The sequence below is a fragment of the Oncorhynchus tshawytscha genome, linkage group LG08, assembly GCF_018296145.1.
Source record: "Oncorhynchus tshawytscha isolate Ot180627B linkage group LG08, Otsh_v2.0, whole genome shotgun sequence".
In the NCBI taxonomy this organism is placed as follows: domain Eukaryota; kingdom Metazoa; phylum Chordata; class Actinopteri; order Salmoniformes; family Salmonidae; genus Oncorhynchus; species Oncorhynchus tshawytscha.
Genome location: NC_056436.1, coordinates 7,733,383 through 7,745,250, shown reverse-complemented (window position 1 = coordinate 7,745,250; position 11,868 = coordinate 7,733,383). Strand labels below are relative to the sequence as shown.

The window sequence follows — 11,868 nt, the reverse complement described above, 5'->3', positions numbered from 1 at the left end:
CCTGTTGGAAGATGAACCTTCACCCCAGTCTGAGGTCCTGAGCTCTCTGGAGCAGGTTTTCATCAAGGATCTCTCTGTATTTTTCTCCATTAATCTTTCCCTCGATCCTGACTAGTCTCCCAGTCCCTGCCGGTGAAAAACATCCCCACAACATGATGCTGCCACCACCATCCTTAGGCATGGTGCCAGGTTCGTGTCAGGTTGGTGCCAGGTTTCCTCCATTTGACGCTTGGCATTCAGGCCAAAGATTTCAATCTTGGTTTCATCAGACCAGAGAATCTTGTTTCTCAGAGTCCTTTAGGTGACTTTTGGCAAACTCTTTGCGGGCTGCCATGTGCATTTTACTGAGGAGTGTCTTCCATCTTGCCACTCTACCATAAAGGCATGATTGGTGGTGCTGCAGAGATGGTTGTCCTTCTGGAAGGTTCTCCCATATCTGGAGTTCTGTCAGAGTGACCATTGGGTTCTTGGTCACATCCCTGACCAAGGCCCTTCTCCCCCAATTGCTCAGTTTGGCCAGGCGGGCCGGCTCTAGGAAGAGTCTTGGTGGTTCCATCATTCTTAAATGGAAGAAATTTTGAGGCCACCGTGTTCTTCGGGACCTTCAATTATTGCAGAATTGTTTTTGTACCCTTCCCCAGATCTGTGCCTCGACACAATCCTGTCTCGGAGCTCTATGGACAATTCCTTCAACCTGATGGATTCTGTTAAATTATAACATGTTTCAAGGCAAACTGTAGTTTGTTTTGTATCCTGTTTAGTGAATGATTACTGTGAGTATTAATAAAGTTTAGACCACAAAACTGTGTGTATGCTAATTTTAAAAAGGTTGACCTAATGAGACAAGTGTGTGCCTTTCCAAATCTTGTCCAATCAATTTAATTTACCACAGGTGGTTTCCAATCAAGTTGAGGAAACATCTCAAGGATGATCAATGGAAACAGGATGCACCGGAGCTCAATTTAGAGTCTCATAGCAAGAGGTCTGAATACTTATGTAAATAAGGTATTTTTAAATATATATATATATATATATATATATATATATATATAAATTTGCAGACATTTCTGAAAACCTGTGTTTGAGATTATGGGGTATTGTGATGTCATTATGGGGTATTGTGATGTCATTATGGGGTATTGTGATGTCATTGTGGGGTATTGTGTGTAGATTGATGAGAAAATAAATAATTTAATTGATTTTAGAATAAGGCTGTAACGTAACAAAATGTGGAAAAAGTCAAGGGATCTGAATAATTTCCGAATGCACTGTAAGACAACACAGAAAAACATTTGATAAACAACGTTAATCTTACCAACAATAGCCTCCAGTCTTCTTATGTCGAGGGCCTCCTTGGCAACAGGTCAATAGAGGTAAGTAGAATGGGTAAGTATATTAATATGAAAATACTGTACATTTGCATTCAAACACACGCACACTTATTACATGCATGATGACAACAGAAGCTATACCACAGGAGGTTGGTGGCAAACTTAATTAAGGAGGACAGGTTTGTGGTAATGGCTGGAGTGGAACAGGTGGAATGGTATCAAATATATCAAACACATGAGTTCCATGTGTTCCATGAATTCCATGTGTTCCATGAGTTCCATGTGTTCCATGAGTTCCGTGTGTTCCATGAGTTCCGTGTGTTCCATGTGTTCCATGTGTTTGATGCCATTCCATACGCTAATTTCCAGCCATTATTTATGAGCCGTCCTCCACTCAGCAGCCTCCACTGCTACATTGGAACATTTCAATGGGGCTAGCAAACAGCTAGGCTAAACACAATACATCTCTATGAAAACAGCTAACGGCTAAGACCATTTTGGCTAGCAATCTTTTGATGTGGTAACAAGTTATATAAAAGGCTAAACAAATGACATGACAGAATTCATAAAACATAAAGGAAAGTTAAACTTACAGATGGTGCCAGCATAATAAGGATTATGAAAAGAGAGGATGACAAAGGATGGAAAATGATTTACATTCGGGATTGTCGAACAGTAGCTAGCTAACAACAACCAACTACTTCCCATTTTGTCTTCTTCTGTGGTAACGAGCACATGAAGTGCAACCACAAGCTGCCAAACTCTACTGATGACTACTGAAAAAGTCTGCCTGTAGTGTTTTGACTACTTATTCACAGAACAAACACATAGTAAAAATCTCTACCTGAATACCACTGGAAACACTACTATTTTCCTTCTGAAACCTACAAAACTCTACTTGTGTATCTTGACTACTGCATAAACTACACGTTCACTACAGAACCCCTACACATCTGTAATTAGTTACTACCGCATGAATAGGTTGTGTGCAGTAATTCAATAGTACTTTTACTTGAGGGAGATCAAAACACTAGGGATGTTTCTTAAAAGTGTGATATAACTTTAAGTGAGCTTGCTGATTCCCTTGTCCTCTGCATATACAGTGGGACAAAAAGTATTTAGTCAGCCACCAATTGTGCAAGTTCTCCCACCTAAAAGATGAGAGAGGCCTGTAATTTTCATCATAGGTACACTTCAACTATGACAGACAAAATGAGAAAAGAAAATATCCAGAAAATCACATTGTAGGATTTTTTATGAATTTATTTGCAAATTATGGTGGAAAATAAGTATTTGGTCAATAACAAAAGTTTATCACAATACTTTGTTATATACCCTTTGTTGGCAATGACAGAGGTCAAATGTTTTCTGTAAGTCTTCACAAGGTTTTCACACACTGTTGCTGGTATTTTGTTGCATTCCTCCATGCAGATCTCCTCTAGAGCAGTGATGTTTTGGGGCTGTTGCTGGGCAACACAGACTTTCAACTCCATCCAAAGATTTTCTATGGGGTTGAGATCTGGAGACTGGCTAGGCCACTCCAGGACCTTGAAATGCTTCTTACGAAGCCACTCCTTCGTTGCCTGGGCGGTGTGTTTGGGATCATTGTCATGCTGGGAGAAAGAGGAATAGAGAGAGAGAGGGCAGGAGTGACGGAGAGAAAATGAACCCTAACCTCTAACCCCTCACCTGTTCAGCCAGGACCCTCCATGTTCTCCCACTTTTTAAGTGGGAGAACTTGCACAATTGGTGGCTGATTAAATACTTTTTTGCCCCACTGTGTGTGTGTGTATATATATATATATATATATATATATATATATATATATATATATATATATATATATATATAGAGAGAGAGAGAGAGACACCATTGTAAATACAACCCATATTTATGCTTATTTATTTTATCTTGTGTCCTTTAACCATTTGTACATTGCTAAAACACTGTATATATATATAATATGACATTTGTAATGTCTTTACTGTTTTGAAACTTCTGTATGTGTAATGTTTACTGTTAATTTTTGTTGTTTTTCACTTTATATATTTACTTTGTATGTTGTCTACCTCACTTGCTTTGGCAATGTTAACACATGTTTCCCATGCCAATAAAGCCCTTGAATTGAATTGAATTGAGAGAGAGAGAGAGAGAGAGATATTTATTTAAGTTTTAACCAAGAACCGCACTTGTTCTTTGCTTTACTGTTTGAACTCCCATCATGGCTGTCATCTATATAAATGTTTATTTGTCTTCCTGTAAAACACATTGCTGTGTCGGAAATGTGCTGTGTAAATAAAGTTTGATTTGATTCGCAGATACATGGTTTCACAAGTAAAGTATTCAACGGTGGTGCTAACATACACAAACAAGTTTATAGCGGCGATAAAAGACTGCAGCACCGTGAACAGCAACAGAATAGAACCCCGATATTAGTAGACTTTCAGAAGCACAGGACAATGAAAAGCAACAACCTTCTGAGATGAAGTAACAATACTTAATGGTAAAGAAGAGAAGCCCCTGATATTGTCAATAATTTAAATTACTATTTCACTAAAGTGGAACAACTCAGAAGTTAAATGACAACATTGAACAGCGAACGAACCATCAAGCAGGAAAACGTCAATACAGGACTAAAATCCAATCCTACTATACCGGCTCTGGCGCTATTCGGATGTGGCAGTGCCAGAAAACTATTACGGACTACAAAGTGAAACCCAGCCGCAAGCTTCCCAGTTGTACAAGCCTACCAGACAAGCTAAATGTATTTTATGCTCGCGTGTCGAGGCAAGCAACACTGAAGCACGCACGAGAGCAACAGCTGTTCTACATGACTGTGTGATAACGCTCTTGGTAGCCGATGTGAACAAAACCTTTAAACAGGTCAACATTCACAAAGCCGCAGGGCCGGATGGATTACCAGGACGTGTACTCAAAGCATGAGCGGACCAACTGGCAAGTGTCTTCACTGACCTTTTCAACCTCTCCCTGACTGAGTCTGTAATACCTACATGTTTCAAGCAGACCACCATAGTCCCTGTGCCCAAGGAAGCGAAGGTAATCTGCCCAAATGATGACTGCCCCGTAGCACTCGGTAGCCATGAAGTGCTTTGAAAGGCTGGTAATGGCTCACATCAACAGCATCCTCCCGGATACCCTAGACTGACTCCAATTCGCATTCTGCACCAACAGAATCACAGATGACGCAATCTCAATCGCACTTCACACTGTCCTTTCCCACCTTGACAAAAGGAACACCTATGTGAGAATGCTGTTCATTGACTACAGCTCAGCGTTCAACACCATACTGCCCACAAAGCTTATCACTAAGCTAAGGACTCTGGGACTAAACACCTCCCTTTGCAACTGGATCCTAGAATTCCTGACAGGCCACCCCAGGTGGTAAGGGTAGGCAACAACATGTCTGCCACGCTGATCCTCAACACTGGGGCCCCTCAGGGGTGTGTACTTAGTCCCCTCCTGTACTCCCTGTTCACCCACAACTGCATTGCCAAACACGACTCCAACACCATCATTAAGTTTACTGACGTTGCAAAAGTGGTAGGCCTGTTCACAGACAATGAGACAGCCAATAGGGAGGAGGTCATAGAACTGGCTGTGTGGTGCCAGGATAACAACCTCTCCCTCAATGTGAGCAAGACCATGGAGCTGATCGTGTAATACAGAAAAAGGCAGGCCGAACAGACCCCATTAACATCAATGGAGCTGTAGTGGAGAAGGTCGAGAGTTTCAAGTTCCTTGGTGTCCAAAACACCAACAAACTATCATGGTCCAAACACACCAGGACAGTCGTGAAGAGGGCACAACAAAACCTTTTCCCCCTCCGGAGACTGAAAAGATTTGGCATGGGTCCCCAGATCCTCAAAAAGTTCTACAGCTGAACCATCGAGAGCATCCTGACCGGTTGCATCACCGCCTGGTATGGCAACTGCTCGGAATCTGACCGTAAGGCGCTACAGAGAGTAGTGCGTAAAGTCCAGTACATCACTGGGGCCAAGCCAGCACCTCTATACCAGGCAGTGTCAGAGGAAAGCCCATAAAATAGAGAGTCCAGTCATCCAAGTCATAGACTGTTTTCTCTGCTACCGCAAGACAAGCGGTACCGGAGCGCCAAGTCTAGGTCCAAAAGGCTCCTTAACAACTTCTACATCCAAGCCATCAGACTGCTGAACAATTAATCAAATGGCCACCGGACTATTTACATTGACCCCGCCCCTCCATTTGTTTTGTACACTGCTACTACTCGCTGTTTATTATCTATGCATAGTCACTCAGGCCCAGAATCTAATATATGCATATAATTAGTAGATTTGGATAGCAAACACTCTGACGTTTCTAAAACTGTTTGAATGATGTCTGTGAGTATAACAGAACTCATATGGCAGGCAAAAGTCTGAGAAAAAAATCAATCCAGGAAGTGGGAAATCTGAGGTTTGTAGTTTTTCAAGTCATTGCCTATCAAATATACAGTGTCTATGGGGTCATATAGCACTTCCTAAGGGTTCCACTAGATGGCAACAGTCTTTAGAACCTTGTTTAAGGTTTCTTCTGTGAAGGAGGAGGGAATGAGAGCTGATTGAGTCAGGGCTCTTCCAGAGTGGCATGAGCTGATCACGCGTGCTCACGTGAGAGTGACCTACATTCCATTGCATTTCTGAAGACAAAGGAATTCTCCGGTTGGAACATTATTGAAGATTTATGTTAAAAACATCCTAAAGATTGATTCTATATATCGTTTGACATGTTTCTATGGACTGTAACAGAACTTTTTGACTTTTCGTCTGGACCTAGTGATCGCGCCTCATGAATTTGGATTACTGGGCTAAACGTGCGAACGAAAGAGAGATATTTGGACATAAATGATGGACTTTATCGAACAAAACAAACATTTATTGTGGAACTGGGATTCCTGGGAGTGCATTCTGATGAAGATCAAAGGTAAGTGAATATTTATAATGCTATTTCTGACTTCTGTTGACTCCACAACGTGACAGATATCTGTATGGCTTGTTTTTGTGTCTGAGCGCTGTACTCAGATTATTGCATGGTGTGCTTTTTCCTTAAAGTTAAAAAAAAAATCTGACACAGTGGATGCATTAAGGAGAAGTGTATCTATAATTACATGCATAACACTTGTATCTTTTAGCAATGTTTATTATGAGTATTTCTGTAAATTGATGTGGCTCTCTGCAAAATCACTGGATGTTTTGGAACTACTGAACGTAACGCGCCAATGTAAACTGAGATTTTTGGATATAAATATGAACTTTATCGAACAAAACATACATGTATTGTGTAACATGAAGTCCTATGAGTGTCATCTCATGAAGATCATCAAAGGTTAGTGATTCATTTTCTCTCTATTTCTGCTTTTTGTGACTCCTCTCTTTGGCTGGAAAATTGTCTGTGTTTTTCTGTGACTATGTGCTAACTTGCTTTCGTCGTAAAGCCTTTTTGAAATCAGACACTGTGGCTGGATTTACAACAAATGTATCTTTAAAATGGTGTAAAATACTTGTATGTGTGAAGAATTTTAATTGTGGGATTTCTGTTGTTTTGAATTTGGCGCCCTGCAATTTCACTGGCTGTTGTCGAGGTGGGACGCTACCAGAGAGGTTTACGCAACATTTCATAGAAGGGCAAGGACTGTGAGGGGAACCACACACACAAACACACACACACTGAACACTAACACAATAAAAAAAAAAGTTTTAATTATTGTTTGTATATCATCGTATTTTAAATTTGTGCGACTGTCCTTGTCTATCAGTGTTTTGTTACTTGTCATGTTTTGTGTTTGTTTTGTTGTTGTTGTTTGTTTTTTGTGGACCCCAGGAAGAGTATCTGCTGCTTCTGCAAAAACTCATGGGGATCCAGATAAACCATAACAATAGGCCTGTCAGAGGCCCCTGTCTGTCAGAAGGGCTTACTTGAGCTGGGACCTGGTGCATTGTGACAGCAGCGCCTGCAGGAAGAGTTTTCTCTGGCGGTCAGTCCAAAGGTCAAACCAGTGAAGCACCAGGGTGGTCCGCTCCTCAAACAACTGACAGGTCATAGAACAAGACGTAGATTAACATGAATTTACATTAACTTACAGAGGAGGAGATGTATCTTAATGCTCACAACCCAACATCTCAACACACAAACACACAGCCTACCCTGAGACAAACACAGCCTACCCTGAGACAAACGCAGCCTACCCTGAGACAAACACACAGCCTACCCTGAGACAAACACAGCCTACCCTGAGAAAAAAACACAGCCTACCCTGAGATAAAAACACAGCCTACCCTGAGACAAACACAGCCTACCCTGAGAAAACACAGCCTACCCTGAGACAAACACAGTCTACCCTGAGACAAACACAGCCTACCCTGAGGCAAACACAGCCTACCCTGAGTAAAACACAGCCTACCGCCGAGACACACACACACACACACAGCCTACTCCAAGACACACACACACACAGTCTACCCCGAGACACACACACAGCCTACCCTGAAGCAGACAATGGGTCAGCTGGCCCCAGAGTAATTGTGCTCAAGGGCACAATGGCAGGGTATCAGAAGGCTTTTTTTGTTTTTTTTTGCAAAAATATAGTAGCATGGGAATGAATAGATGTACAAGTTATATGGAGATTTGTCCCTTGTGGATCAGTTGGTATGGTGCTACCAACGCTGGGTTATGGGTTCGATTCCCACAAGGCACCAGTACAAAAATAACATGCACTCATTACTGTAAGTCACCTCTCCTAAATTACTCAAATATAAATATGTTTTCGTAGGGAAGGCCAAGGTGGTGGAAAACCACAACAAAAATAAAAAGGAGAAAGGAAAAGGATTGCTTGTCTTATCTCACTTGGCTGACCTGGTGGTTGGTGGTCTTGTTTGTGATGGGAGTCCAGGCACTGAAGCGGTTGTCGGCTGTCCCTGTGAACGAGCTGCGATGCATCAGGGCCGACTGGGGTTGGTAGTCTGTCCCGCTCAGTTGCCACTGTGTCACGCTGTGAGGACCTGGGTTAGGACCAGGACTGGACCGAACGGTCAGATCCACGGATGTCATTTTATGGGTGGTTTGGGCCAGTTGAGGATACTACCCGATTACGCTCTGTTTACTTTAAATCGATAGCCTTCTTTTGGGTAGCCTTTTATAAGCGATTGTTTGTGTGGTTCAAATTCAGTATTTTAAACAAAGTGCGGGTAAAATCTTCTTCAGTCAACAGTCCAGTTAAAAATCTGATAATACAATGATACAGCGGTGATAAATTTACCTGCGTTTCAAAAACTGTCCGGTCAAGGATGTCCTATGCAATGTAATTTCACAAATTATTCCATAGACCTGCACAAGTGTGACTATAAAGTGCAATTTATTTAAAAAAACTACTCTCCTTCCCCACAATTCCTCCCTCTCTTTGCCCGGTCTCCTTAGAGACAGAATAACAGAAACTAGAGCATAAGACGCATGCAACATTCCCACGCACACCCCCGGTAGTGGTCCCTGTTCACCGACCTTCTCATCCAATGAGTTCTGGAGACGTGACAAGAGTGGACACGAGGAATACGAATCAGATTCGGAGTGTCAGGTTCCTACAGTGCGCGCGCACTGGGAAGCTTTGGTTACCGAGTAGTCTAGGCTGCTTGGTCAACAGGATCGGCCTGTGCACCGCACATGATCTGTCACTGATAGAGTTACTACACAAACAATCATTTGCTGAAATGCAATTGTGGGGAGCGGCAAAAGTAAGAGGACATTATTTCCCCTGAAGGGAAATTCAAGTCTTGGACATTATTAAGATGTGCACAAAGATCACCAGGTGAAAACATACTTTATTATTATTATTATTATTTTACCTTTAACTAGGTTAAGAACACATTCTTATTTACAATGAAGGCTTACCAAAAGGCCTCCAGCTGGGATGGGTGCTGGGATTAAAATCTTGAATTTATAGGACAAGACGTCACAACAAGAGAGACAACACTACATAAAGAGATCTAAGACAACAACATAGCAAGGCAGCAATACATGACAACACAACATGGCAGCAACACATAACAACATAGCAAGGCAGCAACACATGACAACATAGCAAGGCAGCAACACATAACAACATAGCAAGGCAACAACACATAACAACATAGCAAGGCAGCAACACATGACAACATAGCAAGGCAGCAACACATGACAACATAGCAAGGCAGCAACACATGACAACATAGCAAGGCAGCAACACATGACAACATAGCAAGGCAGCAACACATGACAACATAGCAAGGCAGCAACACATGACAACATAGCAAGGCAGCAACACATGACAACAACATGGTAGTGGCACAAAACATGGTATTGCATTAATTTCACCTTTATTTAACCAGGTAGGCCATTGGAGAACAAGTTCTCATTTGCAACTGCGACCTGGCCAAGATAAAGCCAAGTAGCGTGACACAAACAGAGTTACACATGGAATAAACAAACACACAGTCAATAACACAATATAAAAAAATATATATACAGTGTGTGCAAATGAGGTAAGATTAGGGAGGTAAGGCAATAAATAGGCCGTAGTGGCGAAGTAATTACAATTAGCAATTAACACTGGAGTGATAGATGTGCAGAATAGTTTTTTTATTTCTTTATTTAACCAGGTAGGCCAGTTGAGAACAAGTTCTCATTTACAACTGCGACCTGGTCGAGATGAATGTGCAAGTAAAGATACTGGGGTGCAAAGGAGCCAAAAGAAATAACAATATGGGAATGTTGTAGTTGGATGGGCTATGTACAGATGGGCTATTTACAGATGGGCTATGTACAGATGGGCTATGTACAGATGGGCAATTTACAGATGGGCTATTTACAGATTTACTATGTACAGATGGGCTATTTACAGATGAACTATGTACAGATGGGCTATTTACAGATGAACTATGTACAGATGGGCTATTTACAGATGGGATATGTACAGATGGGCTATTTACAGATGGGTTATGTACATGTGCAGTGATCTGTGAGCTGCTCTGACAGCTGATGCTTAAAGTTAGTGAGGGAGGTATGAGTCTCCGGCTTCAGTGATTTTTGCAATTAGTTCCACTCATTTGCATCAGAGAATTGGAAGGAAAGGTGGCCAAAGGAGGAATTGGCTTTGGGGGTGACCAGTGAAATATACCTGCTGGAGCTCGTGCTGGGGGTGGGTAACCTCGTCTGGAGGTTAGTTAACAGTGTCCAACGAAGGGCCAGAGGTATACAGAATGGTGTCATCTGCGTAGAGGTGGATCAGAGACTCACCAGCAGCAGGAGCGACATCATTGATGTATACAGAGAAAAGAGTCGGCCCGAGAATTGAACCCTGTGGCACCCCCATAGAGACTGCCAGAGGCCCGGACAACAGACCCTCTGATTTGACACACTGAACTCTGAGTAGTAGTAGGTGAACCAGGCGAGGCAGACATTTGAGAAACCAAGGCTGTTGAGTCTGCCGATAAGAATGTGGTGATTGAGAGTCGAAAGCCCTGGCCAGGTCGATGAATACAGCTGCACAGTACTGTCTTTTATTGATGGTGGTTATGATAATGGTACAAACATTATTGGGTACAGACAACAGCACAAAGGGCAAGAATTTAGAGACAACCATACATCACACAAAGCAGCCACAACTGTCAGTAAGAGGGTCCATGATTGAGTCTTTGAATGAAGAGATGGAGATAAAATGGTCCAGTTTGAGTGTTTTGTTGCAGCTCGTTCCAGTCGCTAGCTGCAGCAAATTGAAAAGACAAGCGACCCAGGGATGCGTGTGCTTTGGGGACCTTTAACAGAATGCGACTGGCAGAACGGGTGTTGTATGTGGAGGATGAGGGCTACAGTAGATATCTCATATAGTGGGGAATGAGGCCTCGCCACCACCATCCATCATATGAGTAAAGCACAGAAACATGATTCAAGTCATTAGAATTCTCTTTATTGACTTTTTCCTAAAACTGAGGAAAATAAATCAGAACAATCCACCCCAACCACATTAATAAACAATAAAACCTCAATCTGTAATGTACAGGATTACTCTAAATAAAAGGTTGACAATCAAGCAGTTTCAAATATGATTATTGCATTCCAACTGCATATAAGACAAATATGTGTAGGAGAAGGTCAAATATATATATATATAAATAAATATATATATTTATATCTCAATGTAACACTGTTTCAAACCAAGGCAACAATAAAAAGGCATCAACATTTGTCCAGACACTCATGTGGATATGTTGCAGTGAGTTTCCTCCTTTAAACAAAGTCACAAATATGTGTAACTGTGTTTGCAGTGTGTTCGACAGATAAGTGGAGGATGGTGATTAGGTCCAATCCCATAAACCCCTAGCCCCAAGGAGAGGAGAGGGAAGAGAGGGGGGGGCAGGGTAGAGGAGAAGAGGGGACGGGAGAGGGGAGGGTAGAGGAGAAGAGGGGACGGGAGAGGGGAGGGTAGAGAGGGGGGCAGGGTAGAGGAGAAGAGGGGACGGGAGAGGGGAGGGT

The 11,868-nt window shown here is 42.2% G+C and overlaps 1 protein-coding gene across 1 annotated transcript in view; it reads right to left on the bottom strand.

The window, feature by feature from the left end:
* LOC112257194 (epithelial cell-transforming sequence 2 oncogene-like) overlaps positions 1-8,415 on the bottom strand; it is a 32,513-nt gene extending 24,098 nt beyond the window's left edge. The window contains exons 1-2 of the mRNA XM_042326231.1: positions 8,212-8,415; positions 7,284-7,396 (exon numbers count right to left, since the gene is read on the bottom strand). Of these exons, the coding sequence (XP_042182165.1) occupies positions 7,284-7,396; positions 8,212-8,415 (317 nt within the window). The remainder of the gene's footprint in view (positions 1-7,283; positions 7,397-8,211) is intronic.
* Between the last annotated feature and the right edge of the window lie 3,453 nt (positions 8,416-11,868).